This window comes from Sus scrofa, chromosome 7 (genome assembly GCF_000003025.6).
Source record: "Sus scrofa isolate TJ Tabasco breed Duroc chromosome 7, Sscrofa11.1, whole genome shotgun sequence".
Taxonomy (NCBI): domain Eukaryota; kingdom Metazoa; phylum Chordata; class Mammalia; order Artiodactyla; family Suidae; genus Sus; species Sus scrofa.
Window position 1 is genome coordinate 115215051 of NC_010449.5, and position 26334 is coordinate 115241384.

General features: G+C 54.6%; 1 protein-coding gene across 2 annotated transcripts in view; it reads right to left on the reverse strand.

Annotated features, from left to right (window-relative positions):
* ASB2 (ankyrin repeat and SOCS box containing 2) overlaps window positions 1–26334 on the reverse strand; it is a 47979-nt gene that overhangs the window by 4166 nt on the left and 17479 nt on the right. For both annotated transcript variants that reach the window (XM_021099651.1, XM_021099652.1), the window contains exons 3-8: window positions 20315–20404; window positions 17179–17345; window positions 16155–16310; window positions 13131–13376; window positions 9674–9845; window positions 1420–1984 (exon numbers count right to left, since the gene is read on the reverse strand). In XM_021099651.1, the coding sequence (XP_020955310.1) occupies window positions 1420–1984; window positions 9674–9845; window positions 13131–13376; window positions 16155–16310; window positions 17179–17345; window positions 20315–20404 (1396 nt within the window). The remainder of the gene's footprint in view (window positions 1–1419; window positions 1985–9673; window positions 9846–13130; window positions 13377–16154; window positions 16311–17178; window positions 17346–20314; window positions 20405–26334) is intronic.

Below are 26334 nucleotides of genomic sequence, written 5' to 3' on the forward strand. Positions count from 1 at the left end.
CCGCCCCAGCAAGCTCCTCCCACAGCTGGGGACCTGGGAGGGGGAGGGCAGACCCCGCGCACGCTTGGGGTAGAATCCACGTCTCCAAGGCACACCCTTCTCTCCAAAACACAGGCTTCTGCTGCCAAAAGTGGGAGGTGGGCAACTGGGGCAGGGCACACACCCTCCCTAAGCCTCAACCTTCTTGTCTGGAAAAGGGGCACATAAGGTGCCCCGTTAGCACAGCAGGGAGCACGTCAGTCACACAGAAAGCGGGCCTATCATACCAACTTCAAGGGGTTTTATGAGAATTAAGGTAATATAAACAGAAACTTCTTTGAACACAGTAGACGGCCCATGAATGATGGCCATCAGCCATTCTAAGTATCTCCAAGAGAGGGTGTTTTTGTTTGTTTTGTTTGTTTAGCTTTTTTAGGGCGCATGAGCAGGCAGCCAGGCTACGCCACAGCCACAGCAACACCAGATCCAAGCCGTGTCTGCAACCTACACCACAGCTCACAGCAACGCTGGATCCTTAACCAGTGGGTTAACACTGGAGTGAGGCCAAGGATTGAACCCACAATCCTCATGGATACTAGTCAGATTCGTTTTCGCTGTGCTCATTGGGAACTTCCTAGAGAGGGTGTTTTAACTTTCTTTTCATTTTACATTCTGACTTTTTTTTTTTTGCATTTTAGGGCCGAACCTGCAGCATGTGGAGGTTCCCAGGCTAGGGGTCAAATTAGAGCTACAGCTGCCAGCCTATGCCCCAGCCACAGCAACGCAGAGTCCGAGCCGCATCTGAGACCTACACCACAGCTCGTGGCAACGCTGGATCCTTAATCCACTGGGCGAGGCTAGGGATCAAACCTGCAACCTCATGGTTCCTAGTGAGATTTGTCTCCACTGCACCACGAAGGGAACTCCCATAATCTGACTTTTTAGGTCATCACATGGACAGCCACTGTCCCTGAATCATTTACTTCCTGCATCTCATCTCACTTCATGCAAGCCTGCTCTCGCATGACTCCACTCCAATTCTGGTCATTCAACATCATATTCCAGGGGTAGGTTTGCTGGGGATGATGAACCCCTGAGTGTTGCACAGTTCCCCACTGATCCCCTGCAGCAGAACCCCCCCAACCCCCCCCTCCAAAAAACCCTGATTTGATTGTTCATGTGAACCACTGAGTCCTGCTGCCTCTAAAACCTGCAGGAACCACTAGGTTCCTCTGCCTTCAATGAGCGCCAAGTACCAGTTTACACTCCCTCCAAAGCGCATTAACCATTGCTCCACCCTGCTTCTAAACCCTATTAACCACCCTCTGCTGCTGCTTTCAAAGTGTAGTCCACACTGCCCGCGGAACGGGTGAGCCATGGGGCCACCCGCCTCCGGGGCGCTCTGGCCCTGGCTGCACTCCCCCAGGCGCGCCCACCTACCTGGACCACGCCGGGCGGCTTATCCGTGGCGGGCGTGTCATTGAACCTGTTGGAGGGCGGCGGGGGAGGCGGGTGCGGGCCGTTGCCGTATAGGCACGAGAAGCAGGGCTCGCCGTTGCAGCCGAGGTCCATGAGGAATTTGAGCAGCGACAGGCACTTCATGGCGAACATGATGGTGGCGGGGAAGGCGGTGGGGTGCGTGGTGATGTAGGCGTCGATGTTGGCGCCGTGGTCCAGCAGCAGCTGCATGGTGCGCAGGCAGCCGTGGCGGATGGCCACCAGTAGGGGGTTGATGACATCGCGGTTGGGGTCGGCGCCGGCGAGCAGCAGCAGCTCGGTGGCATACACGTTGTTGTTGACCACCGCGAAGTAGAGCGCGGAACTGCGCCGGTCCTCGTAGAGGCGCGCGCGCTCGGGTGCCAGCGGCGCGTTCACGTCGAAGCGCGCGTTCAACAGAGCCTCGAGCACCTCGTCGTTGTTGCGTTCGGCCGCCAGGTGCAGCGGGCTGATGCCGCTACGGCGCACGCGCGTGCGGCTGGTCACCGGCAGCAGCATCTGCACGATCCTGAGGGCGGGCGGGCACGCGCGGGTCAAGGCGGGGCCAGCACGTTGGGGTGGGGCCTGCCGGCAGGGGGCGCTGGAGGGGGGCCAGGCTCCGCCACTCACAGCTACGGCGGCGGGGGGAGGCGCTGGCTCACCAGCAGGGGGCGCCGTGGAGACAGCCGTTCTCGCAGTTACCACTTGGGGGCAGAATGAGTGGGCTTTACACATACGGAAACGGACGCTCAGAGAACGTCTACCAACCACCTTCTCAAAAACACATAACTGGTGATGAGTGGAGCTGGGCTTCAAACCCAGATCCCTTAGTCTCCAAAGTCTGAATCCTTAAAAACCTCAGCCAAACTGGACTGTGGTTTTAAGAGTCGCTTGCTGACTTGTTTCAGGCTAAAGAGTGTCAGCCATTCCAGCTCACTTATCTGGGGGGACAGAGCAGAAGCCCCCCAACCTGCAGTGGAACACATGGCGAAGCTTGGAGCTGCCCCTGCCCCTGCCCTGCCCAGGGGAAGGGGAAGGGGAGGGGCAGAGACAGCCGTGTCCAAGGGCTCCCTATGTGCCAGGGGACCTCTGAGGACCTTACAAACACGTTTGTTTTAATCTTTACGACAACCCAGAAAGTATGTCTCGTCATTCCCATTTTTTTTTTCTGATAAAAAATCAAATGCTCAGGGAAGTTAGGGAACTTGCCCAGGCCATACATCGGGAGAAAAAAAAAAAAAAAAAAAAAAAAACGGATTTATACTCTCCTCTGACTCCAGGACTGAACCATCTTGCTGTCCTGGAGTCCTGGTGAAGCTACCAAGTCCTGCGGGACAGGAGGGAACAAATGTATCTGGACCCAACCACTCCTGCCCCAGGCCCCAGTCAGCCCTCAGTAACCACGAGGTCCCCTCCCCCGTCCTGTGAGTCTCAGTGCCTCCTGGCCCGAAGGCTGACACTAGCCCAGGCTCTCTGTCCTGTCTGGGAGGCGGAGGCTGCAGATTCTCACCAGCCCTGACTCTGCTCTGTTCTCAGCTCTCAACCTGCATTCTCCCCACGGCCCTGTGAGGTAGATATAGTGTTACCCTCATTTCCAGGTGAGGAAACAGAAGCCCAGAGAGGGCATGTGACTTGCCCAAGGATACACAGCCAGTAGTTGATGGAGCCAGGATTTGAACCCGGGTAGGCTGATTCCCCCGAGGGTGAGGGCCACACTCTACACCACTCCCCTACTTCTTGTGCAGCAGTCAGGTGACAGCGACGAGTCATGGGGTTTCGCATTCTTCACACGGTGTTCTCTTGGCTGCCCCACTTTGCCTTTCACTGGGGCCCTGTGGAGTGGCTTCTTTTTAACGGAGGGCGCCAGAGAGAGGAAGTGACTAATCAAAGGCCAAAAACCAGTTCTGGGGCTTTGACCCCAGGACCCTTGACCCCTGTGTCTGCTTTCTGTCCCTAGACCCGGCCACCTGCCAAGCTGTTGCCACTGATGTGATTCCAGACCCTAATCCACTCAGTCCCTGCTGACAGGTGACCTCATGGCCCCGGGTGGGCTCCAGGGAGGTGGCCATGGCAGGGCAAATGGGTGCCACTAGGCCTGTTCCCACGCCTCTCTGCCTCTTGGCACTTGGGATTCTGGGGCTTCTGGCTTCCTGGAAATCTGATGCCAGGGACCTCCCGTTAGGATCTCAGTGGAAAGCATTATTATGGTTAGTGACGCTGTGTTTGCCTAAAATCGGCCTCCACAACCTCCAAAGGAAATTCACACACCCCGGGGGGGCTAATTGCCTCCTAATTTCTATTTGTGCAGCCCAGGAGGCCTGACCTCGCTCTGGAGAGGTGTTGGTCAAAGGCAGGGCTGGGGCCTCACCCTGGACCGCAGCCATCGCCAACAAATGCTCCGTAACAGCCGTAACATATGCCCAAGCACGGGAAAAACAGCGAGAGTGACTGCCCGGGGCCGCTGGCCAGATGGGCTGGTATCACTGGCAGGTCCCAGCTGGTCCCAGCAGTCCCCTGCCGAACCAAGGGAAGGAAAGTGGCAGAAATGTGGGAACGTGACTGGATGCTGCCAAGAGTCCCAGAGGCACTGTCTTCATAACGCGATAAAATCACCTAATTGCTATACGCGTCTGTAGCAGTGGGACAATGGCCAGGGCCTGGAGGAGCGTGTCCAGCCTTCCATTTTAAAGGGGGTGAAATGGAGACCTGGGTGTGGGGTGGGAAAGAGGGAGGTGGACTGGAGGTGGATGGCAAAGCTGGGGCAGAATGCCAGTGTCCAGGAGTTCCCTGGTGGCGCATGGGTTAAGGATCTGGTGGTGTCGCTGCAGCAGCTCGGGTCGCTGCTGTGGCGCAGGTCCAATCCCTGGCCTGGAAATGTCCACATGCCATGGGCACAATAAAAAAAAAAAAAAAAAATGCTGGTGTCCAGAATATCCAAGGCCAAGTCTTTCCATGGTGCCCCAGTACTCCCAGCCCTGAATGCCGGTGGCCCCACTGAATGTCATCATTTCTCTCCCCAGCCCACTTGGTGGGATAGTGAGCAGGAGGGTCAGGGGAAGACCCCACAAGAGAGGCTGGGACCTTCCCACTTCTTCCACCGCAGGCCTGGGACCACGGGTGCTCAAAGTGCACCCTAAGGAGAGAACAAAGGTACCCCTTGCTTGGTAGAAGCTTTGGTGTCTGGGAGGCCCTGTCCCCCTCTGCTCCTTTCCCCAGCAGGGGCTGCACCCACCAGCTCAGGCTCTGAGAGCAGAGCAGACCCAGCTTAGGGCTGTTCCAAGGATGCCCAGAGCAGCAGCTCAACCTTGGACCCCAGTCCCAGGGCCCCTGCCTCATTCCTAGGACCCACCAGTAACTGAATCCCATCCTCCCTGTCCCAGGCCATCCTTGCTCCGGGTCCTGGGTCCCCACCCCAGACTTCAGTCTCCCAAAGGCTGCTACCCTGCCTGGCTGCCTGTTTCTGGCTCTGGTGTCCCGACCCCCAGCCCAGCGGCTGGGACTAGGGAAGAGAGCTTTGAGCCAAAACAGGCTGTCCTTAGCAGCGTGGGGTCCCACATGGACCAGGGTTACACCACCAGCTCTGCGTCTCAGGGCTGGGCCATCTCAGGCAAGTCACTGAACCTCTCTGAATCACACCTATACCAGAGGGGCAATGAATCACAGCAATGGTGATGCCACTGGTGATAGCTACCCTTTACTGAGCCCCTGTCCATTGTCGTGAGTGTTCACCCTCCTAAATTATAATTACCGTAATACCGCTGAGCGCTCGCTATCGGCCAGGTGCTGTTCAAAATGCTTTACACATTTACCTCATTTAATCCTGGAAATGATCCCATCAGCAAGTACTTCATCTCATGTTCCCTCCATAATAAGCCGGCAAAGTGGGATCACCATGCCCAGGTTGCAAGACACAGTTTGATACCGCCTTTCAGTGAGGCTGCTTCTGAAGACAGAGTGAATCTTGCATGTTCAGCTGCTTAGCATGGAGCTGGCCCTCCCTACACGGTGCTGTTGGAGCCTTAACAGCCTCAATGATTGCATCTCCCTGACCCTGCTGCACCAAACGCCGAGGTTTTTTGGCTCCTCAGGTCACTTTGTCAGCATTCAGTGCAAATTTCACTGTGGACTTGACTGTCCAAAGGGAACCAGCCCCACAAATGGCCTTGCTCCCAATACCAGGGGCAGTACTATGTCTGTGTGTGTGTGTGTGTGTGTGTGTGTGTGCGCGCCTGCGTGTTTTGGGGGTGAGGGGATTACCTCATTTTTTTCAGCCAGTAAAGGGCACTGACATCCTTCTGGGGGAACTTCCCCTGGGGCCAGAATAGGTGAGCAGTTCCTCCCTAAAGGGGGAAGAACAGGCCCCAGCGGCTGGCAGCTCTGTGCATGAAGAAGGGAGCCTGGGGCGTCCTGGGCCCCGAGAGGGAAATCAGAGCTTGCTGACGATGCAAACTGCTTGCTCTCAATCCCTGCACCCCTCAGAATTCCTGAGGGAACCCTGACATGCAGATTCCTCGGCTCTGCCATCAGGCTCTGATTCAGCAGGTCTGGGGAGGAGCCCAGGAGTCTGAGGTGGGGGAGCCTCGCATCCCGCCTTGAGGGATTTTCCTGCAAACTTTCCTCATTTTCCTCCAGCAACGGCCAACGCGAAACCAGTTTCCTGGAGTGGATGCAGTTGGATAAAGGGGCTCATCCTCCTATTTTCCGGGAGGACCTGAGCTCTGAGCCTCAATTTCCCTTTCAATTAATGGGGATACAAACCTGCTTGTGAAGGTGCCACATAAAATGCATTTTAATTTAATGTATTAAATGCTCTTTGTTCTTTTCCCAGAAAGAGTTTTCAGTGGCTTGCAAAGGAAATATAAATTAGAAGTAAAAGAGATCCAAAAAAAAGTAAAGGAGAAAGAATATTTAAAAACGAGGGGGTCCGAAGTAAGGCCCCAAACGCAGGTCAGTGTTATACGGTGTCAGCCACAAATTCGACCCTAAGATACTGGTTCTCTCCCGGAATGTCTGGTAAAATCATCTGGGCAGCTTTTAGAAATTCTGCAGCCCCAGCCCCAACCCAGATTACTTACAGCGAAATCTCTGAGGGTGGGGCCCAAGCCTCAAGGTTTTAAGAGTTCCCTTGGGGTTCTGCTGTGTAGCCAAGGTTGAGAACCACGGTTTCAGTGCTACTCTAAATTCAGGTTAAAGGAATCTTGCAGTATCTGCTTTTGTCTAATACAGTTTCCTTCCTTCCTTTTCCTTCTGGCCTCAGCATGCATCAGCTTGATAAGGGATCCCAGTTCCCAGACCAGGGATTAAACACAGGCTGCAGCAGTGAAAGTGCCAAATCCTAACCCTTTGACCACCAGGGAACTCCCATTTATTTTTTCAAACAGTTTCTTAATAACTCTATCTTTGGAGTTGAGTTTCAGTTATCTTTGCTAAACTGGAAATGGAAAATAAAATGTGTCTTGGAGATGCCTAAGCTTTTGGGGTCCTGGGGACTCCATTCTCAGCCATGTCCAAAGGTCATGCCCTCTAGTTAAATGTGCCGAAGGGAGGGCACCACCCGGCAAACCCTGAGACCAGCTGCAGGAGCAGCTGCAGGAGCAGGCAGGGTGTCCTGGCAGGTGGCTGAGTGCAGAAGGTCCAGGGAATGTCACATTAAGTCCCCAAGCAGCCAATAGAGGACAGTGTGGAGTGGGTCGCAGGCCACATGTCCAGGGAGTGAACGCAGCACTGGGGACTTGCCTGGCTGTGGGCTCTGCCAGGTGGCAAAAGCTGCTGGGAACCTGGCTTTAACCCTTTGTAGGGCAGCCCTCAAACAGCGGAGGGCCCCTCTTGGTCTTAGGGTACATAGGGATATGGTGTCTGAGACCTGAGGGTGAATAAACAGGGAAAGGCTTCAGGAGCCAGCAGGAGAATTGGGGGGACATAAACCATTCACATAGGGGGTTCCAGAGAGAGCCAGCCTAGCTCCGTCACCATCCTTGGGCACATCCAGCATTCCTTCAAACTCCCTGCCAGCTGGGGCCAGATTGCCAACATCTGGGTCCATTCGAAGGCATCCAGGTGTGACTAAAGGATGCCAAATGACAGCCTCAGCTCTGCCAGGCTCTGGCAAGCCACTTCCCATCTCTGGCCTTGGTCCCTTTTCTGAAAAATCAGGCTTGGGTCAGTGGTCCCCTCACCCAAAGGTCTGGCTGGGCTATGTCTGGTTGGCTTAGAGCTTCTCAAAGAGAGAGTCTTGGGCTCCTCCTCTCCTGGAAATTCTGGTTCCATGTATCTGAGATGTTTCATTTTAAAAATAGCCCAGAGTGACTGCATTGTCCATGCAAGTATGGGGAGCCAATGGGCCAGGAAATTTCTAAGGGCCAGCCCTCCCCTCCCTTTCTCTCTGGATCTCTGGGGTCAGGCTAAGATAAACATGTTTGCTGACTGATTGCTGGATCTTTCTGGAGCTGAAGAGAAAGGTGCCATCTTGCCCATCACCTCTGTCTGACTTTGACCTACTTTCAACCTTCCACTGGCCTCATGGAAAAAATGATGGACTGTACCCTCCCTATGTATGAGAGAAAGCAGACCCAGTGAGCACCTACTGTGTGCCAGGTGCACTGCTGGGGGCTTTATCTCCTTTCTATAGACACCTATGTCCATTTCACTGCTCCCTACAACAACCCCCGAGGCAGGTGCAACTACCTCCCATCTTACAGAAGAAGAAACTGAGCCTCAGAGAGGTTCAACAACTTTCCCAAAGGCCTCAGCAAGAGTTCAAACCCAGTTCGGTCTGCCTTGAAGCCTGCTATTCGGTCCAGAGAAGGTGGGGTCTCCTCTGAGCATGCGTGGGGCAGGGAGAGCATCCTTGGTTGGTCATTTGTGTGGGTACCTGCAGAGCAGGGCCTGGGGCCCAGAGGGTCCGCTCTGTCTCCTTGTGTCTCTGTTCCATTCTCCGGGAATGGCACTCACCCCCACTTCCCTCCACCTTAGCAAAGACAACCCACACCCCGACACGCACACAACCCTCTCCCTGCTGAGCACAGGGCTGCGTCTCTGGGGTCCACGAGATGGGATTCTAGGTGTGGATTTGCTTTTTCTTCATTGCCAATTGGTACTTAATAGTGTGATAAACGTTACCTTTTAGAACATAAACCCATTTTAAATAAAACTGTCTTTAAAGCAAACTACTAAGAAATGAGGATATAAACATCAAAGAAAGTCTATGAATGCTCGAAATTGGGGGAACACCGGTCACGTGGAAATTACCGGGCCCTGCGCATCCTGCACACGCAGCTGGGGTCCTCCTTGTCGAGTCTTCCTAGACCCTCCGGCTAGCGGTGATGCTGGCGGAGGTTTAACAACTGGCTCTCTAGGGGGAAGAAGGGGCTCTGATTTCTAACAACCACCAATGTCCATGGTGTAACTATTCTCACCATGGCCAATTTCAGACTACCAAAGCGCTCAGGCAGGTGGCATGAGCTGTACAAGCCACTTCCAACCCACTTCTACTTCCGGTTCATGCTCGTCTCTCTCCTCTGGGACAGCCACGGAATTTAACTCGCCGTGCTTTCACTTCGTCACGAAGTCCTGTCCGTGCGCGTCTATTTGCCTCTTCTCTCCCACCAGATTGACCCCTGAGCACTTAAGCGTCTCTCATCTTGCTCAAATTACCCGACACATAGTAAGTGCTCAATAAAAACTAGCTATTATTTTGTAGTACTCGTGTTATTGTAGGTACCCCTCGCATCCTTGATAACTGCCTGAGGGTTATCTTTGCATCCCCAACAGAAATATCCACTAGTCCAGACACCTATCCGGCGTCTCTGTGGAATCCGGTAGATGTGCCATTTGGAACAGGTGAATTCCTGTCACTTAACCTGGCCAAGTGATTTTGGGCAAGTCGCTCCACCTCTCTGTGTCTTAGCATTCTCATTTGAAAAAAAGAACAGATCTACCTCAGGGGATCTGTTAAAAGAATTACAAAAAGGGAGAGCTATTAAAAGGGTTAAACGTGTTCATAACGTAAAGTGCTGCTAAGTGCCACTTAGGCGTTTTCTCTTATTATCCTCGTTGCTGTCGTTGGAAGCTCACTCTAGCTGAGCGGTTTTTCTGCTCCACCTGAAAGGTACCCTCCGCTAGGGCCTCCCCTGGGCCCTCCTACCCCTGTGGGCGGGCATTCGGAGGAGTGGGCGGGGCGGGGCGGGGCCGCGGGCCTGGGGGCGGGGCCTGGGCTGACCTGTAATTGCCTCTCTTGGAGGCGATGTGCAGCGGGAGCATGCCGTCCTTGTTGGCCTTGTTGGCATCCGCGCCCTGCGACAGCAGGAACTCCACCACCTCCTCGTGCTCGTTCTTGCAGGCCTCATAGAGGGCGGACGCGCTGTCGCTGGCCTGCGTGTTGATGTCAGCGCCTGGCGAAGCAGAGGCAGATCAGGGACGGATCAGGGCCGTCACTGTCCTTGATGTAAAGCCCCCCTCCTCGGCTGGGCGCCGCTGTGCTAAGCACGGGGACACACTGTATCACCCGGAGCACCCCCAGCTCCCTTCTGCCACATCGAGACGCTGGGGTCTGCCAGCCTGAGCAGAGGCCCCTCAGAGACTAAAAGTTGCCTTGATGAGGCAGGATTTACTGAGCACCTGCTACCTGGCTGGCGCCCAGCCCTACACGTGCTGCCTCTTTGCACCCACAACATATCCTAACCCCATGGCATCAGTAACGACTGGAGCTCCATGTCAAAGACGAGGACAAGGACATTGAACACAGAGAACCTCTGCAATTTGCCTCAGACCGCCCAGCTCATAAGGGAAGAGCCAGAACTCGAACCTGGATAGTCTGATGGCAGGAGTCCTGGCAGATGATCCGATGGCAGAAACCATGCTGGGAACACTCATTCCACCTACAGGATCCAGCTGCTACCCCGCGGAAGGCCCTCCCAGCCCTAGAAGGGCACAGAGCCTCCTCAAACACACAAACACACAAATATTTCCTATAACTTTATCAGTTTGGGGTTTGCTCTTCTCCCCCTTCCGTTTCAAGGAGTAGGAAAGGAGACTTCCTGCCTCCTTTGAGGAAAACACTACATGGCCTGGACAGGAGGAGGAGATCAAGTCTGGCAAGAGTCTCCCTTCAGCTCAATCTCCTACACCTTCTCCATCTCCTGGTGGGGTGGAGAGAACGCAGGGGTTACTCTGCAAAGAGAGATGCAGCCTGTTTACCCGTCCCTCCGTTCTGAGAGGAAATCGAACTGAGACAGCACTGAAATATCAGTAAGGGCTGAAATCAGAAGCATCTGTTAACCACAGCTCCCCTCTCTCTGCGTATTCTGCTTATCACAGGCTTCCTGATCATTTTTAATCTGTGATGACTGATTTCTGGCCTCGGGGAAAGAGACAGGCTTTCCTGACAGACATGAACCCGTTGAAGTTTCTGTCTCCTGCTTTCCAAGCTCCGTGGCCCCGGGGGGCCTTGAGGAGCTTCAGTTTTCTCATCTGCTGACCAGGAATATTGGTACCAAGCAGGGTTACTGGGAGGAGTAAATAAGGTAACGTAAATATCTGCTATGGACGGAATTTCGTGTCCCTCCAAAGTTCATAGGGAGGGACTGATCCCAGGGTGATGGCATCAGGAGGTGGAGCCTTGGGGGTGATTAGGTTACGAGGGTGGAGCCCGCATGAATGCGATTAGTGCCCAAATAAAAGGTCTCCCTGTCCCTTTTACCCTGTGAGACAATGGCTGTCTAGGAAGCAGGAACAGGCTCTCATGAGACCCTGAATCCACCAGCACTCTGACCTTGGACTTCTCAGCCTCCAAAGCTGTAAGATAGGAACCTCTGTTGCCTGAAAGCCACCCCGTCTGCAGTATTCTGTGATAGCTGTCCGAGTGGACTAAGACAATCTCCCCGCACAGGGCCTGGCACAGAGAGTGTGCTCAGCAAACACCAGTTCTCCAGGATGGAGGGGCCAGGGCGCAGGGGCTGGGTTTGCCTCTACCCCGAGGGAGAGCCAGCGAGCAGCTCTGACACCGCCGAGCTCTGGAAGTCAGGCTTCCTGGAAGCCTGGACCCTGCCAGCAACACCACCCGCTCACACAAGAAAAATATTTGGATTTGAGAATGGACTCAGCCTGTAATGGGAACAGACCCTGACTCAGAGCATCAGCAGGAGAGCTGGGCAGATGTTCAGTGCTGGCCAGTTCCCCTCGCCCGCTGCGCACCCTGCCCTTTGCCCAGCCTCCTTGCCTGACCCCCAGGCCCCTGTCTGTGCCCCTTTGTTCTCAGGCTGGTCAGTCCAGATTTGTCCCCAGAGGCAAGGAAGTGCCTTGACTCTGTTTATCTAAGGGCTCAGGCACGTGCTGAGTAAGTGGCTGCTTCTCCAGGTCAAGTCCCATGATGGAAATTGCGAAGAGTGTGCGGTCTGATGTTCAATGCAGAGTCAGAATCCAGGCTCTGACTGTGAGCAGTCAATTAACCTCTCTGACCGTCAGTCTCCTCATCTAAGAAATGGCATGAGAACACTCTGTACCTCGTAGGGCTGTGGAGAAAACCACTGGCCTATTCTGTTCATGCTTAGCGCAGTGCCTGGCACACAGTGGGTCCTCAACCGATTATTCCAGCTCAGCCCCAGGGTCTGGCTTACCTCTGGATTCTCTGTTGCTAGAGTGGAAGGGTCACTTCCCATAGAGGGAGAAAAGAAACCAAAAGTACTCTTGGGGGAGATCGAATTTACTGCTTTATAACCAAAAGAACGCCGGCCATGGTCGCAGGGTCTTCCCTTACTGGGACATGATAACTCAGGCAACATTATTTTGTGTTGTCCCATTAAGTGAACTGAGAGTTTTCTGAGGCAAAGGTGCAAAGACCAGGGTTCAAATCCCAGGTCTGCTGTGAATTTACTGTGTGACCTTGGACAGATTCCTTTCCCATTCTGGTCCTTGGGTTCATCACCTATAAAATGAGGAGCTGAAGGAATTCCCTTCATGGCTCAGCGGTTAACAAACTCGACTAGCATCCATGACGATGCAGGTTCGATCCCTGGCCTTGCTCAGTGGGTTAAGGATCTGGCACGCCATGAGCTGTGGGGTAGGTCGCAGACATGGCTCAGATCCCACATTGTCTGGCTGTGGTGTAGGCTGATAGCTGTAGCTCTGATTTGACCCCTAGCCTGGGAACTTCCATATGCCACGGGTACGACCTTAAAAAGCAAAAAAATAAAAAATAAAGGAGGAGGTGACCTAAACGTTGTCTCAATTTCCTTCTGGCCCTAAAATGTGACATGATGCAAAGAGAAGATGGGGTGTCTGGAGATTAAGAGTCTGGGCTGGTCGTACTGCTAATTCGGTACGTGACTGCAGAGAGATAAGTTACTTCCTCTTGCTGGGCCTCCGATTCCTCATTTGTAAAATAAGGATGTTGGGCTAGCTTAGCGAGGCTACGATGCAGCACGTGTGCCGCTCCCCTCCAAGTCTGTGCCTCATGGCAGGCATCACTAGTGGATCTCAACACAATTCTGGCTGAGCCTAAACACAGCCTCAGAATCCTTCTCAACACAGTCTTCCCAGAAGATATATGCATATATCACTCAATCAGAGGCTGGCTATAAGATGACACCAAAACCTGCTTTTCCTTAGACTTGATCTCTGGGGTCCTTCCCGGCTATGCCCCTTGGCAACTCCACGACCCAGGGACCCTTGGCACTCACCGTGTTTGGCCAGGAACCTCAGTGCCTCCAGCTGCCCACTCTGGGCAGCCACGAACAAGGGGGTGATGCCATAGGCATTCTTGGATTCCACCTTGGCACCTCCGCTCACCAGGATCTCCATGACCTCCAGGTCATTGCGAGCAACAGACTCGTGCAGAGCTGTCCAGCCTCGGTTACAGCGGTGGTTGGTGTCCGCGTTGTACTGCACCAGAATCCTCACGGCCTCCACGTTTTTGCGCTCACAGGCTGTGCCCAGGGAGAAGCAAGACAGTCAGCAGGGCTCCTGGCAGGACCCGGCCGCCCAAGACTTCATTCACCTGTTCCATTATCAGCCATTCACTCAACAAATATCCCCCGGTCTGTACAAAGTTCTGGTCCCTGCCTTAAACCTAGGATACACAACTAAAAGTAATAGTAATATTTGCTGATGTGCATACAACACTGGTCATGTGCTGGACACGCTATTCAAAGCACTTACATGATGAACTAATTTAGTTCTCCCAACCACCCTTAAAGGATATAGTGTTATCCCCTTTTACAGATGAGGAAAGTGAGGCACAGAGAAGTTAAGTGACCTGTCCAAAGTCACACAGACAGTAAGTGGCAGAACTAGGATTCAAATCCACGTAGTCAGGTCTGGAGTTCCTGTCTCTGGAAGGTTCTAGAATGCCCCAACTGGCCTCCCTTTCCAGTGTTACCTGCTTCAGTTCTCCGTGTCGCCAAGGACAGAAGAGGAGGAGAATGTCAAATTCCTGCTCAGAACACTTCCTCAAAGGCTACTCACTTAGTTTGGGCTAAAATTTTTTTTTTTTTTTTTTTGTTGTTGTTGCTATTTTTGGCACTCAGCGGCATATGAGTTCCAGGCTAGGGTTGATCGAGCTATAACACCGGCTCTCCAGAGCACAGCAACGCGGATCGAGCGCGTCTGCAACTACGCCCAGCTCACGCCGGACGTCCACTGAGCCAACCGCCTCATGTTCTTCGTTAACCTGCCCACGAACTCTGTTTCTATCTTCTGAGTATAGCTCAAGTCTTTCTCAACCTGCTCAAACCTCCTTTTTTGAATTAAAAAAATTTTTTTTATTTTTAGGGCCGCACCTGCAGCGTACAAAAGTTCCATGGCTAGGGGTCGAATCAGAGCTGCAGTTGTTGGCCTATACCACAGCCGCAGCAACACAGGATCAAGCCACGTCTTTGACCTACACCACAGTTCACGGCAATGCCGGATCCTTAACCCACTGAGCGAGGCCAGGGATGGAACCCACAACCTTATAGTTACTAGTTGGGTTTGTTACTGCTGAGCCATGACAGGAACTCCCTCAAAGCTCCCTTGTAAGCTCTAGCTCTCTCTAGACCCTACTGCAGCCTTAATGCTTGCAGAACTATTATCAGGGAGGAGCACTTGTTCAAATTAACCACTTCTAGAAGCTTCTCCCACTGAGTCAGGGGGTAGCGAAAAGTGGGGGGGAAACGCCTGTGTAGTGGTATTTTTCCTTTTGTTGTGTGTGTGTGTGTGTGTGTGTGTGTGTGTGTGCTTTTTAAGGCTGCACCTGCGGCATATGGAAGTTCCTGGGCTAGGGTTTGCATGCCAGGCTGCAGCTGCTGGCCTACACCACAGTCACAGCAACACCAGGTCCAAGCCACATCTGCAACCTACACCACAGCTCATGGCAATGCCAGAACCCTGACCCACTGAGCGAGGCCAGAGATCGAACCTGCATCCTCGTGGATACTAGTCGGATTTGTTTCCTCTGTGCCACAGTGGGAACTCCACCTGTGCAATGTTTCAAACAGGACCCCAGGCGAAGGTCCCCCCCTCTCTGAGCCCTGCTTTCCTCGCCCATAAAGCACAGATAACAAAACCATCCCACGAGGATGCTGTAGGGTGCGGGGTGAGGCAGTGTACCAAGGCTCTAGCGTGGAGCTTGGCACAGGGTGGAGCTCGTGCAAGACCAGGGCCCGGGCCTGCGAGTCACCCAGCATCCTGGGAGCTCCCTCTGGGACAGCTGAGGCTCCAGGAGATGGCTCTGGTGCCCAGTGGACACGAGTTCTAGGGAAGACACTTCCACTGCGGGTCTGCCATGGACCTGGTTCCTGCTGCCTATGGAATGTTCCAGGTGCTGGATACCAGACACCTGGGAGTTTGCGAATTTCTGTGGTTTTTCAATGTGCGAAGACCCTCTCATTGTCACAAGACCCATGACTGCTTAAGCATGTAGGCATGAATGACGCTTGATGGCGTGGTGGGTCATAGTGCCATGCTGGCATCCGACTCCTGGAGTTTCGATACTAGGTCTGCCCCTTGCCGACTGTGTCTTCCTGGATGCCTGGGGGCCTTATCTGTAAAATGGGGCTACCAGCAGGGCCTGCCTCATATGTGGATGGACGGGAGGGTTAGAGGAAAGGACAGAGCCTGACACACAGTAAGCACACAATAAATGCCAGCTGTTATGATTATTCAGATTTTGACTCTGGGCATTGCTAGGGCAGCCAGTGAATGTCCTTGGATGATGTTTTGAGTAAACCAGGAGTTTTTTCTTTTGTCAAATATTCTAGAGGGACACTTTCCCTTTCAAGCCTCTTTGCCTTTGCCTATGCTGTTCCCCCTGCTTGTCCAGGGGGTAAATTCCTCCTGTTCAGGCTCAGCTTTGGGACCCCCTCCTGCGGGGGCCCTCCCCCATTCTCCCAGGTATCTGGTGCCAAGTTTCTCAATGCCAGTAGTTGACTGTTACATTGGCTGTGAATTGATGCCCACCGGGCTGGAAGAGCACATGGGCACAGGCCACATCTTTGCATCTCTGAGTCCTCAGCATGCCTGGCCCATGGGAGGACTTGGGACATGTTGAGTGTATCCGTGCATGAATGAATGTTTCAGATATATAAGTTATACATCTGAACGAGGCTGCCCGGTCACATTAGGTTCCCCGGGGCGGGGCGGGGTGTTATACACTTTGCAAGCAATTCTCCTGATTGCCCAGCTAGCTTCTGGACCCTTCCTGGGGAAGCCCACCCTCACGGGCTCACCTTTGTAGAGCGGTGTCTCACGGGACTTGTTGGAGATGTCAGGCTCGGCCCCAGCCTGGAGCAGGGATTGGAGGCAGTCCAGGTGTCCTCTGCATGTCGCTAGGTAAAGGGCCGTTTCCTCCTGCAGGGTGCGCTGGTCAATGACGGCTGGGTATGCTGGGCAGGACGGACCAGGAAACTCATAAAGAGGAAGACACCCACCCCCACCCCCAACACAGAGGTGGTCCCGATTTCCTCCCAATCCCAAGGACAGATATGCCTGGCATCTCCCTGAATTTTCCATCCAGACTGCCTTCATTCTCTTGGCCCTGGATTCAGCCACTTTCACAGGGCTGTGGCAGCTTCCCGGTCATATTAATCCAGCTCAGATGCCACCTCCTCTGGGAAGCCTTCCCTGGTTGAACTCCTTCTTTCTCTGAATGACCCTGTCCTACCCTTACACTCCCAGCCGCCACTACCAGAAGCTTGGCTCATGCATCTGTTCCTGCCCTGGAGGGCGGTGGGCTGCCTGGGCTCCGTGCCTCCTGAGGGCCTGCAGGTGTTTCCATTCACATGGGGCCTGGGGGAAAGGCGAGGCTCAGAGAGGAGCCATGATTTGCCCAGGGTGGCGAGGCTCAGAGAGGGGCCATGATTTGCCCAGGGTCTCACAGCTGTTGGAGGCAGCCCTGGCAGGGCACAGGCACAGCTGCAGCATTTTCCACACCAGATCAGTCCCTGAAACATTCTGGAACAAGCTGGCAGTGGCTCTCCCCAAAGGCAACCCTCCCTCCTTCCTTTTCTAGGAATTAGGCTTTCCTGTCCTGGGAGGCCTGGAGAGGTGACAGGATGGGGATGGGGGACATGGAGGGGTAAGGGGACAAGTCACTTCCTTGCTTCCAACTCGGTGACTAACTCTGCAAGGCAGGTAATAACTTTCCTTTGTCCCCTTACTGCAGTTTTTGCGGAGGCAAAGCTCTGGAAGGAAGGTGCCCTTGCCCGTGAGTCCTGTTCCCACGCGTGGCTGCACCCAGAGCCACCGCCTCACCTTGGTGCAGCGTCTTGAGGCAGCTCAGCTGGCCGTAGTAGGCTGCCTCGTGCAGCGGCAGCCAGCCGTCTTTGTTGGGCTCTGCGAGGTTCTTCCCCGCCTTGATCATGGCCTTCAAGGCCTCTTCGTCGCCTTCCTTGATGGCCTTTAGCACAGGGTCCACGGGCCTGTGGCGTAAGGAGCCAGTCATTCCTCAGGACTGGGGCGCGGGGAGGCAGGGCCAGGCAGCCTCTCGCCCAGCTTGAAGGCAGGGCCAGGAGCAGGCCAGCTGTGGGTCACATCGTCTAGCTTGTCCCCTCTGCTCTGGGACAGGTGCTCAGCCCTGCAGCCATGTCCTCTCAATGAGGAGAAGAATCCTCCTGAACCCACACGGGCATGGCCTGGGAACTCCGCTACGACCTCAGCCCTGACCTTGGCCTGTCCACTCGCAGCCCCATCACGGCTTGCTCAGGCTTCCTGCCTGGGTCGGCCTCCCCTGCCTCCGGGCATAAGCCCTCCTCTAATCACTGGCTTTGACATGGCTTTGATGTTACCCTCTGCCTGTTCCCCTGCTGGATTATAACCTCCAAGAAGACAGGGACCTCGTCTTTCTTTTATCCCTCAGGATTTGATTCCCAGGGCTCAGCTCAGTGGCTCGTCTATAATGGATGCTTAGTAAATATTTGCTGCATGAAAGAAAGCGAGGGACAGAGAGAGTATGGAAGAGAGGGCGCCAAAAGACAGCCTCTTCTCTATTAGAGCTTTGCTTGTTTCTTTGGGGATTTTATTTGTATCTTGTTCAAAACAGTCTTTACAGCTGGCCTCCTTTGAGCATCTGGAGGACATAGAGGCCTCAAGATAAACGTGGGGGCTCTGCATCAGGCCCTTGCTCGTGTTCCATCCTCCTGGGAGCATCCCTGGACCTGAAGTGTTTCCACATCTTTCTCACCAAGTTGGGTACCGTGTAGGGAAACTCTACTAGACACATGGCAAGTGCATTCACGTCCATGGACAGACACCAAGGGGTCCCTTTTATATGGGGCTCCTTGGTGGCCAAAAGAGAATTAGGGGACCCTTCTGTCCCTGCAGCTTTCAGTGGCTGCATCTGCTACCCCCAAACCATTTCTACCAGGAGGATTTGGGCTTCCAGTGCTGGCCCCTAAAGGGATGGGTAACTTAGCCCACAAGGAGCTTTAGCAATCATTAAACTCCTTCCCTGGGCGTAGTGCTCCAGGGTTGACCCAGCACCTCCACCTTAGGGGCTTGTTTGTACTGAGATGAAGGCGCAGATCCCTAAGGGGCAGACTCTTTACAGTGGGCATCACTCTGGGATCTCACCAACTCCTTTCCTTCCTGCTGACCTGCCCCTCACCCCTAGAACTTTTAGTTGCTGAAAGATTGAAATATGTAAAGAATTCATACATTTGAAGTCTTCATACGTAAAACTTCTTAAGGTCAAAAAGACTTCAGGGCTAATGTGAGAGAGAACTTCTTAGCTTGATTCATCAGAGCCACTTGCGCATTCATTTGTTCATTCATTCATTCGCTCATTCATTCCTTCACTGAAATAGTCTCCCCCCTCCCCCCTCCCCCAAGCTTGGAGCCTCAGTGAGGACCACTAGCGCTCTGACTCCCACATCCACTCTCCAGGACGTGCTGCATAAATGGTCCCACTTCCCAGATGGAGGAGGTGAGACCGGAGGCCCAGGGCCCTCGCCCCCGCCTCGGAGGGTCTACAGGGCCAGCCCCTTTACCCTCCCATCTGCTTCCTCCAGCGTGAGCCGCACTTCCGCCTGACTCTCAGCCTCTCCGGTTATTAATAGTTGCAGAGTGCAGATGCCGCTTAAGTTCCAGACCCAGCAGGGGCGATGGGTAACTGACCAGATAAGCCCTGAAGTCCCCATCAACGCCATCACTGCCACCTTGATGAGTTCCTCTTACGAGCGGCCAGAGCAGCCCCTGTTGGTGTCTGGAAAAGCCCCCGTGGGGTAGGTGTCCCTTCTCCCCCGAAGGTCTCCGGTGGGACCCAGCTGCGTGGAAGGGAGGATGGCTGGCTGTTCCTGTGGCTCTGGCGGGTGTGCGGTGTCATGAGGACATTCTCAGGACCTGCCGCCCAGATTGGGTCTCCTCCAGCTGTGGTGCGAGGACCCTGGGGCGCCAGGGCACGCGCACTGCCAGCTTCTCTATGGGCTCAGCCAAGTGCCGCCCCGAGGAGGGGTGGGGAGTGGCTGGGGGTGTCAGGCCAGCAGAGACTGAGGAGACGGAGAGGACCCTGGAGGCCACCCTGTCCTCTCCAACCTCCTGTCACAGAGGAGGGAGACTCAGAGAGGAACAGCGACTCACAGGCCGTCGCACAGGAAGTGGCAGCAGCCCGGAGAGCAGAACCCGGTTTGGCTTTTCCAGGCTGTTAAAATCCCACCTGCAGCACTGAGGAAGGGGCGGGGGCTGGCCCGGCTGGAAAAAGGCTGGGAAGGAGAAACAAAACAGCCCCTCCCCGCCTATGACAAAACTGATAAAGGAACAGGGGCTCTGGCCACGGGGCCCCTCTTTAGCTTGTAGCTGCTTGTAGGGTCGACCCGGGGGAGCCGAGAAGCAATCAGCACAGAGCTACATTCCAAGGACGCACCTAGCCTGGCATCCTGGTGCCAGGCAAACGCCCTCCTGCAACTGGGTTATTTCTCAGTTTTAGTACCTGGCACCTAATGAAAAGAGCAAAGCAAAACCAAACGTGTGGGTATGGGTGTTGGGGATGCGCTGGGACAGAGCCAGGGTGATGGCTTGGGGGAAAGTGAGACGCTGCGCCTGACTCATCGGCTCAGCTCTGAGGCTCTGGGCTTCTAGGGCAAACTCCCCAGTCCCCCCCTCCCTGGGTCCCCAAGGTCAGAGGGTTACTCCAGCACACAGGGCCCATCTGGAGGAGCTCGGGGTGAACAGCAAGGACAGCCTGCCTGGCAGTGCCTTGAGGATGGAGCCTGTGACCACCAAGCCCAGCCTGGCAGGGGGACACACCTGAAAGGGGTGTGCCTGGGGGTTCCTCCAGAGTACCCCCCACACACACTTCCTGGGGGCTATGGGCCTGCCTCCCACCCCCACCCCCAACCCCAGTCGGGAGGAGAGGGAGATTGGACAGTCTGGGGCCGTGCAGGGGGTCACTTACGCCATCCTGGAGGACTTGTATTTCTGCATAACCTCCTGGAACAGGCCCTTGGGGGCCGAGGTCGGTGGGCTCTCGGGAGACACAGTGGACCTAGGGGGCGCAGGGCAGGAGTGAAAGAGGGAAAAATACTCTGCATAGGAGAAGCGGGTCATGGCCAGAGGCAGGACCGAGGATGGAGGGAGAGCGAGGGGGAGAGACTGACAGTCAGACACAGGGCTCTGAACCAAAGCAGATGGCCGGGTCCTCCCTGTGCGCTGGCCACAGCTGCTGTGTCTCCAGATTATTTTTGGCCCTTGGAGGAAGCCCTGGGAGATTTAAATGACCATATAAGACAACAATGAGGTTAACCTCACCCCACCCCCACGGGCCCCCTCCCCAGCCAACCGCGCGGGAGGCAGATATGAAGCAAGGTGACATTCTTCCCCCAGGAGGATGTGAGACGTGGTTGGCGGCAGGTCCCAGGATGAAAGGGGCTCTGTCTCGGGGCGGGCCAGGCTGGGTCCCAACAGGGATGGACAAGAGATTCCCAGGGGTGGGGGGACAGGGACGCAAGCCAGGTCTGTGCCCCACCCTCACCTCACTGGTTCCTCGTTCGAGGGTCCTGCTGTCCCAGGGTTGGGCACAGTATAAAGAGTAGAGCAAAAGGATGCATGAGGAAGGTCACTGGGGCCAGGGCTTGGAGTCAGACTGATAGAGGTTCAAGTCCAGGCTCTGGCACTTCCTAGATGCGTGACCTGGAACAGGTGCATCTCCTCTGGGACTTAGTCTGCTGAGGCCTGAGTGCGTGGATGGTGTAAATTGCTTACCGGAGGGCCAGGCACAGGGCTTGACACGTGTCTGCCATTCATTATATCATTTTTTTGTCTCTCTGAGTCTCTGTTTCCCACCTCGCTGGAATGTTGTGAGGACAGGAGGGGAGAAAGGAGGGGTCGTGGCCCCTGCACAGGTCTGGATTGTTTGGGGTGGGAATGGGAATGGGACAGGCTGGCCCCACTTCCAGTAGGTTGGGGGCCCTGGTGCCACAGACTCCCCACAGCGGAGCCAGTGCCCCTTGGGGGTGCCCTGTGGGATGGGGAGAACGAGCATCCCGTGGGCTATGGAGGTGCTGGAGCTGTGAGGCTGAGGTCCTCTGGATTTAGTGGCCTCCCTTGGCAAGGCAGAGGGCACAGGGCAGGGAAAGGGCAGAAACAGAAGGCCAGGGTGCCAGCCTCTGTGTCAGCCTCACCAAGGCCAGCACTTCTGTCTTCCTTCTCCCCCCACCTGCTCCTGGGCACCCATGAGGCCCAGCGTGATGCCACGGACACCAGAGTGGGTGCCAAGGCCACAGCCTTTTCTACAGAAGACTGAGGTGTTGAGGGGCGGGAAACCATCCCAGGGTCACACTCAGCTGGAGAGTCAGACACACGTCTGTTCTGAGGAGCTCACACACACACGCACACACCCCACACAAATACATACACACACCATACACACACACCCATACACACACCCACACACAAACCCATATCACACACACACACACACACCATACACACACCAACATACCATACACACACATACCATGCACACACACCCACATACACACCCACATCATACACAGACACACACACACTCACCCCCCACCCCCCCACACACACCATACACACACACACACACACACACACAAACACAGTTTCTCCTCCCTAGACTTGGCCTCTCTCTCGTCTTTGTCCCCTCTCTCCGGCTCTACCACCGCGCTGACAGGTCCTGCAACTGGGACCAAGCCCCTCCCCTGTTTGTGCCTCAGTTTCCCCCTTTGCAAAAGGAGGAGGCAGAAGAAGAAGGCGGGTCTCCTCCTCCTCCAGTGTCCAAGGAGCCTCCACCAAAGTGAGCTCAGGTGGAAACTCAGGAAATGCAGGCTGTCAGACAGAGCTGGGGGAGCGGGGTGCCAGCCCGGCCCGCCAGGCCCCTCCCCAGCCCAAGAGCCGCTGGCTCAGTGTCATTATCAGTACTTGCTCCTGGCCCTGAAAAGGGGACGGTGCTGGGCAGGGTGCAAGCAGCCTGAGGCCAGGCCCACCTGGACAGGCCCCGGCTTGGTGGTCATGACCAAGCCCTGGGCTTCTGTCTCTCCTTGATCCTGGGGACACAGCCGCTCTCGTCAGAGGTCCATGGGGGGCCTCCCTTCACTTTCTGTTGTTAGAATGTTTTCAGCCAGGTAATAAGCACTGATAAAAGCCCACCCTCACCCCCAAATTAGGACCCATCTCTGATGGCATAATAACAGCAAGACCGGGATGGCGAGGCTGGGGCGGGGCTGGCAGCGAGGTGACCATGACGTCCCCTCACCAAGGTGCAGGGAATCGCCTCCTTCCTGTCCCCCCGCCCCGCCACCTAGATGGAGGCAGGGGACGTACTGCTCCAAGGGGCGGAGACGGAAACGGACAGACTGGGTTCCATGCAACCAGAATCCCCAGCTCTGCTGCCCTGACACCCTGTGCAGGGACCTCGGGATGCAGAGCAGTGAGATGCTGCTTTCAGTTGATCCTCGCGATGTTCAGAGGCCAGTGGGGTGGGGGACAGGACACACGCCACCACAGAGCCCCAGGAGGGGGGCCGAGAGGGAGGCAGGAGACCCACTCTGGGTGCTCTGAACAGGTGCAGGGTGAGCGCTCAGAGCTGGAAGGGGCGCTAGGCCCCTGACTGGGTTCCGTGCTCTTCCTTTTCCCTTCCTTTCTTCCTCTCTCTCTCTTCCTTCCTGTGTTCGTCTGTCTTTCTTTCCTTCCTTCCTCCCTCCATCCTTCCTTTCTTTCCTTCTTTCCCTCCCTCTCTCCCTCTTTCTTTCTTTCTTTTTTTCATTGCCAATGCATCACGCGGAAGTTCCCAGGCCAGGGATCGAATCCAAGCTGCAGCCACAACAATGCCACATTGTTTAACCCACTGCCCTGGGCCAGAGATCAACCTGTGCCTCTGCAATGACCCAAGCCACTGCAGCTGGACTCTAAACCCACTGTGCCACAGCGGGAACTCCTTCCTGCTCTTTCAGCTGAAGGCTGCAGGCCCCACTTCCCCTCAGGTCCAGAGCAGGGGAAATCCCAGCAGAGGAAACCACCAGGGTTGAGTCATCAGAGGTGAGAGGAACCTGGCAGGATGCGGGCACAGGTCATGCCCTGGAAGAGGCCCAGGTAGGCCCCCCGTCCTTTGTGCAGGCGGGCAAACCAGGGTCAGGAGTGTGGCACCATCACCCAGCTCCCAACCGCTCCGTCCTGGAGTCCAGCGGGTCCCAGCTTCAGACACAGCTCAGGCTCAAGAGAGGGGGGAGCAGGGCTGTGACGACCATGCCCCCTAACTTGTCACTGAGCCCTGTCTGAGTTAACAAGAAGCTCAGGCCAGCCCCAGGAAGGGTGCACAATTGGCCCGGCCCTGGCTGAATGCAGGTGGCAAGCGGGCATCTTAATAGCAGAGGGAACTGACAAATACAAGAGTCTTCCTCATGCCTGCCACTGAGCCAGCAGCCTCCACCTGTTCTGTCACCCCATCCCCACCCTAGCCCAATGTCAAGCACAGATGTCACAAGTACAGGGCCTGGCACACAGTAGGATCTTGATAAATTTAAATGAATGAAACAAGTGAAGAAAAACCTTGATCCCATACGGCAATCTTGGTGTTGTGTGGTTACAAGCCAAGACCTCAGATTCCTGGAGAACTAGCCCCCACCCCCGCCCTGGCTGGGGACAGAAGAAGTTCACACAGGACAACCAGCTCCATGTCCACTCCCACAGGTCACTGGAATCAGCCTCCCACCCATGGGAGTTCTGTTTCCGCATCACCCACAAGCCAATCCATCCTTTCTGGGCTGGCCAGAGAGGACTCACGTGTGGAGGAGAACATGAGTTCCAAGCTGTAGCAACTTCTGCCCTCCCACCCACAGCCAAGATTCATTGAGAGTTTGCTATGTACCAAGCCTTATGAGAGGCACATGGCACAAAGCATCTCATCTCACCCTCAAGTCCACTTTGTGAAGGAGATGTAATTGGCTCCCTTTTGCAGATGAGGAAACTGAGGATCAAAAAAGGTTTGCTTCCTCTAACTTGCTTGGCAAACTCCTATTCATCCTGCAAAGCCCACCTCCTTTACTAGGAAACGAATCAACCTTCTCTGTCCCTCTGATACTGAAGCAAGCTTCTTTGGTGCATCCCTCCTGTTGGATCATTATGTCCTTTGCCCTCCTTTGACTGCAATTTTAGGGAGAATATGGACCAGTCCTGATTCACATCCAGGTGCTGGGAAGGTACCTGGCACATCATAAATGCACGGTAAGTGTGGATGGTTTATTTGAATTATTTGCAGCTGTGTACACATCAGCCCAAGCAAGTTCCTGCTTCTGAATTTCTTCCTTTGTATTCTTAGAAATGTAACCTTAAATAAAATGCAGAAGTTTAAAGACTGGAAGCCAGCTTCTGAGACCCACTCTGGCTGGTCCATCTTGGTAACCCCAGGCTCCCTGTTTCATCAGTGTGTGAACCCTCCTTCTCCAAGGGGTGGGAAGTTGGTCTGACTTTCAGGGAGCCCTCAGCAGGCCAAGGCTGAGCCAATGATCCTCACACATGTTTCAGATTGACCCCTTGCCTTGCGATGGGAGAGAAGCAAGTTGGAAAATGGCTTTAAGAGGCAATATTATAGGAGTTCCTGTCTGGCTCAGCGTTTAACGAATCTGACTAACATCCATGATGGATCCCTGGCCTTGCTCAGTGTGTTAAGGATCCAGCATTGCCATGAGCTGTGGTGTCGGTGGCAGACGTGGCTCAAATCCTGCGTTGCTGTGGCTGTGGTATAGGCCGGCAGCTACAGCTCTGCTTTGAGCCCTAGCCTGGGAGTCTCCACATGCTGTGGGTGCTGTCCTAAAAAAAAAGTGGGAAATATTGTATTTTCTCTGGGCGGCTCAACTGCCTTTCCTTTCTAGGATCCCAAAGACACAGTTGACTTTTATGTCCACAGTTGCCATTTTGGTCACAAGGTGATAACAATAAATTATATTTCTGGAGAATTTTATTGGATTCAATGTGCATTTATTTGCTCCAAAGATTCATTGGGCGTCCACAATGATCAGCTACTGAGGATACAAAAGTGAGCAGTATCTGTTCCCTGCCCCCAAGTAGATCACACAGCATATTGGGGACACTCTCAGGAGGCCAGGTGATGCCTCTGGGGGTGACACACAAGCTTGTCCGTGAAACAGAGGAAGTCACGAGGTGAGATGGGCTCTCGGGGTACATGGGGAGGAAGTGGGGGGAGGTCAATCAGGCTGCAGGATGTGGAGGAAGCGCCAACACCTGACTCATCTAACTTGCTTTTCATAAGAACACAGCAAGGTGGGCCAGGCGATTTCTTGTTGTCACCATTTTAGGGGTAAGGCTGCTGGGGCTCAGAAAAATCAAGTAACTTGCCTAAGGTCACACAGCCAGTAGGTGACAGAGGAAGGATCCAAACCCCCAAACCCACTTCTCTTTCCCCTCTGGTCCTCTGCCTCCTCACTCATTCCATCATTCACTCATTCATTCACCCACAAAGGGCTAGGCGCTATTGCCACGGGTCAGGCCCCATATGCTGGACACGAGGCCTCAGCAGAAGGAGGATGGGTGAGGCGTCTGCCTGCAAGGAGCTCACAGGCAGAAATAAATACACAGAAACTGTAAGTCGTCGTCATGGCAGTGACGGAAACAGGCAGGAAAGAGAGTAAAAGCGTGACCTGCTTGACCTGGGAGGCTGGTCAGAGATGAGACAGAGAGAGCCACATGGAGCCTCTGGGGACATGTGAGATGTCTGCATTTAAAACAGGCCCTGAGTCTATTTGGAGGGACACTCTGATATGCAGAGAGAGAAATGGACGAGGACGGCAGCAGGTGCCGTGCTTACTGTGACGCCCCGTCTGGGTCTGGGGAGAAGCTTGTGTGTCTGTCTTTGGGGACCGTGAATCTCCGTGGGTGGGAGGCGGAGGAAATGAGACCCAAACCCCACTTCAAGGTGGAGGAGGCAAAGGAAAC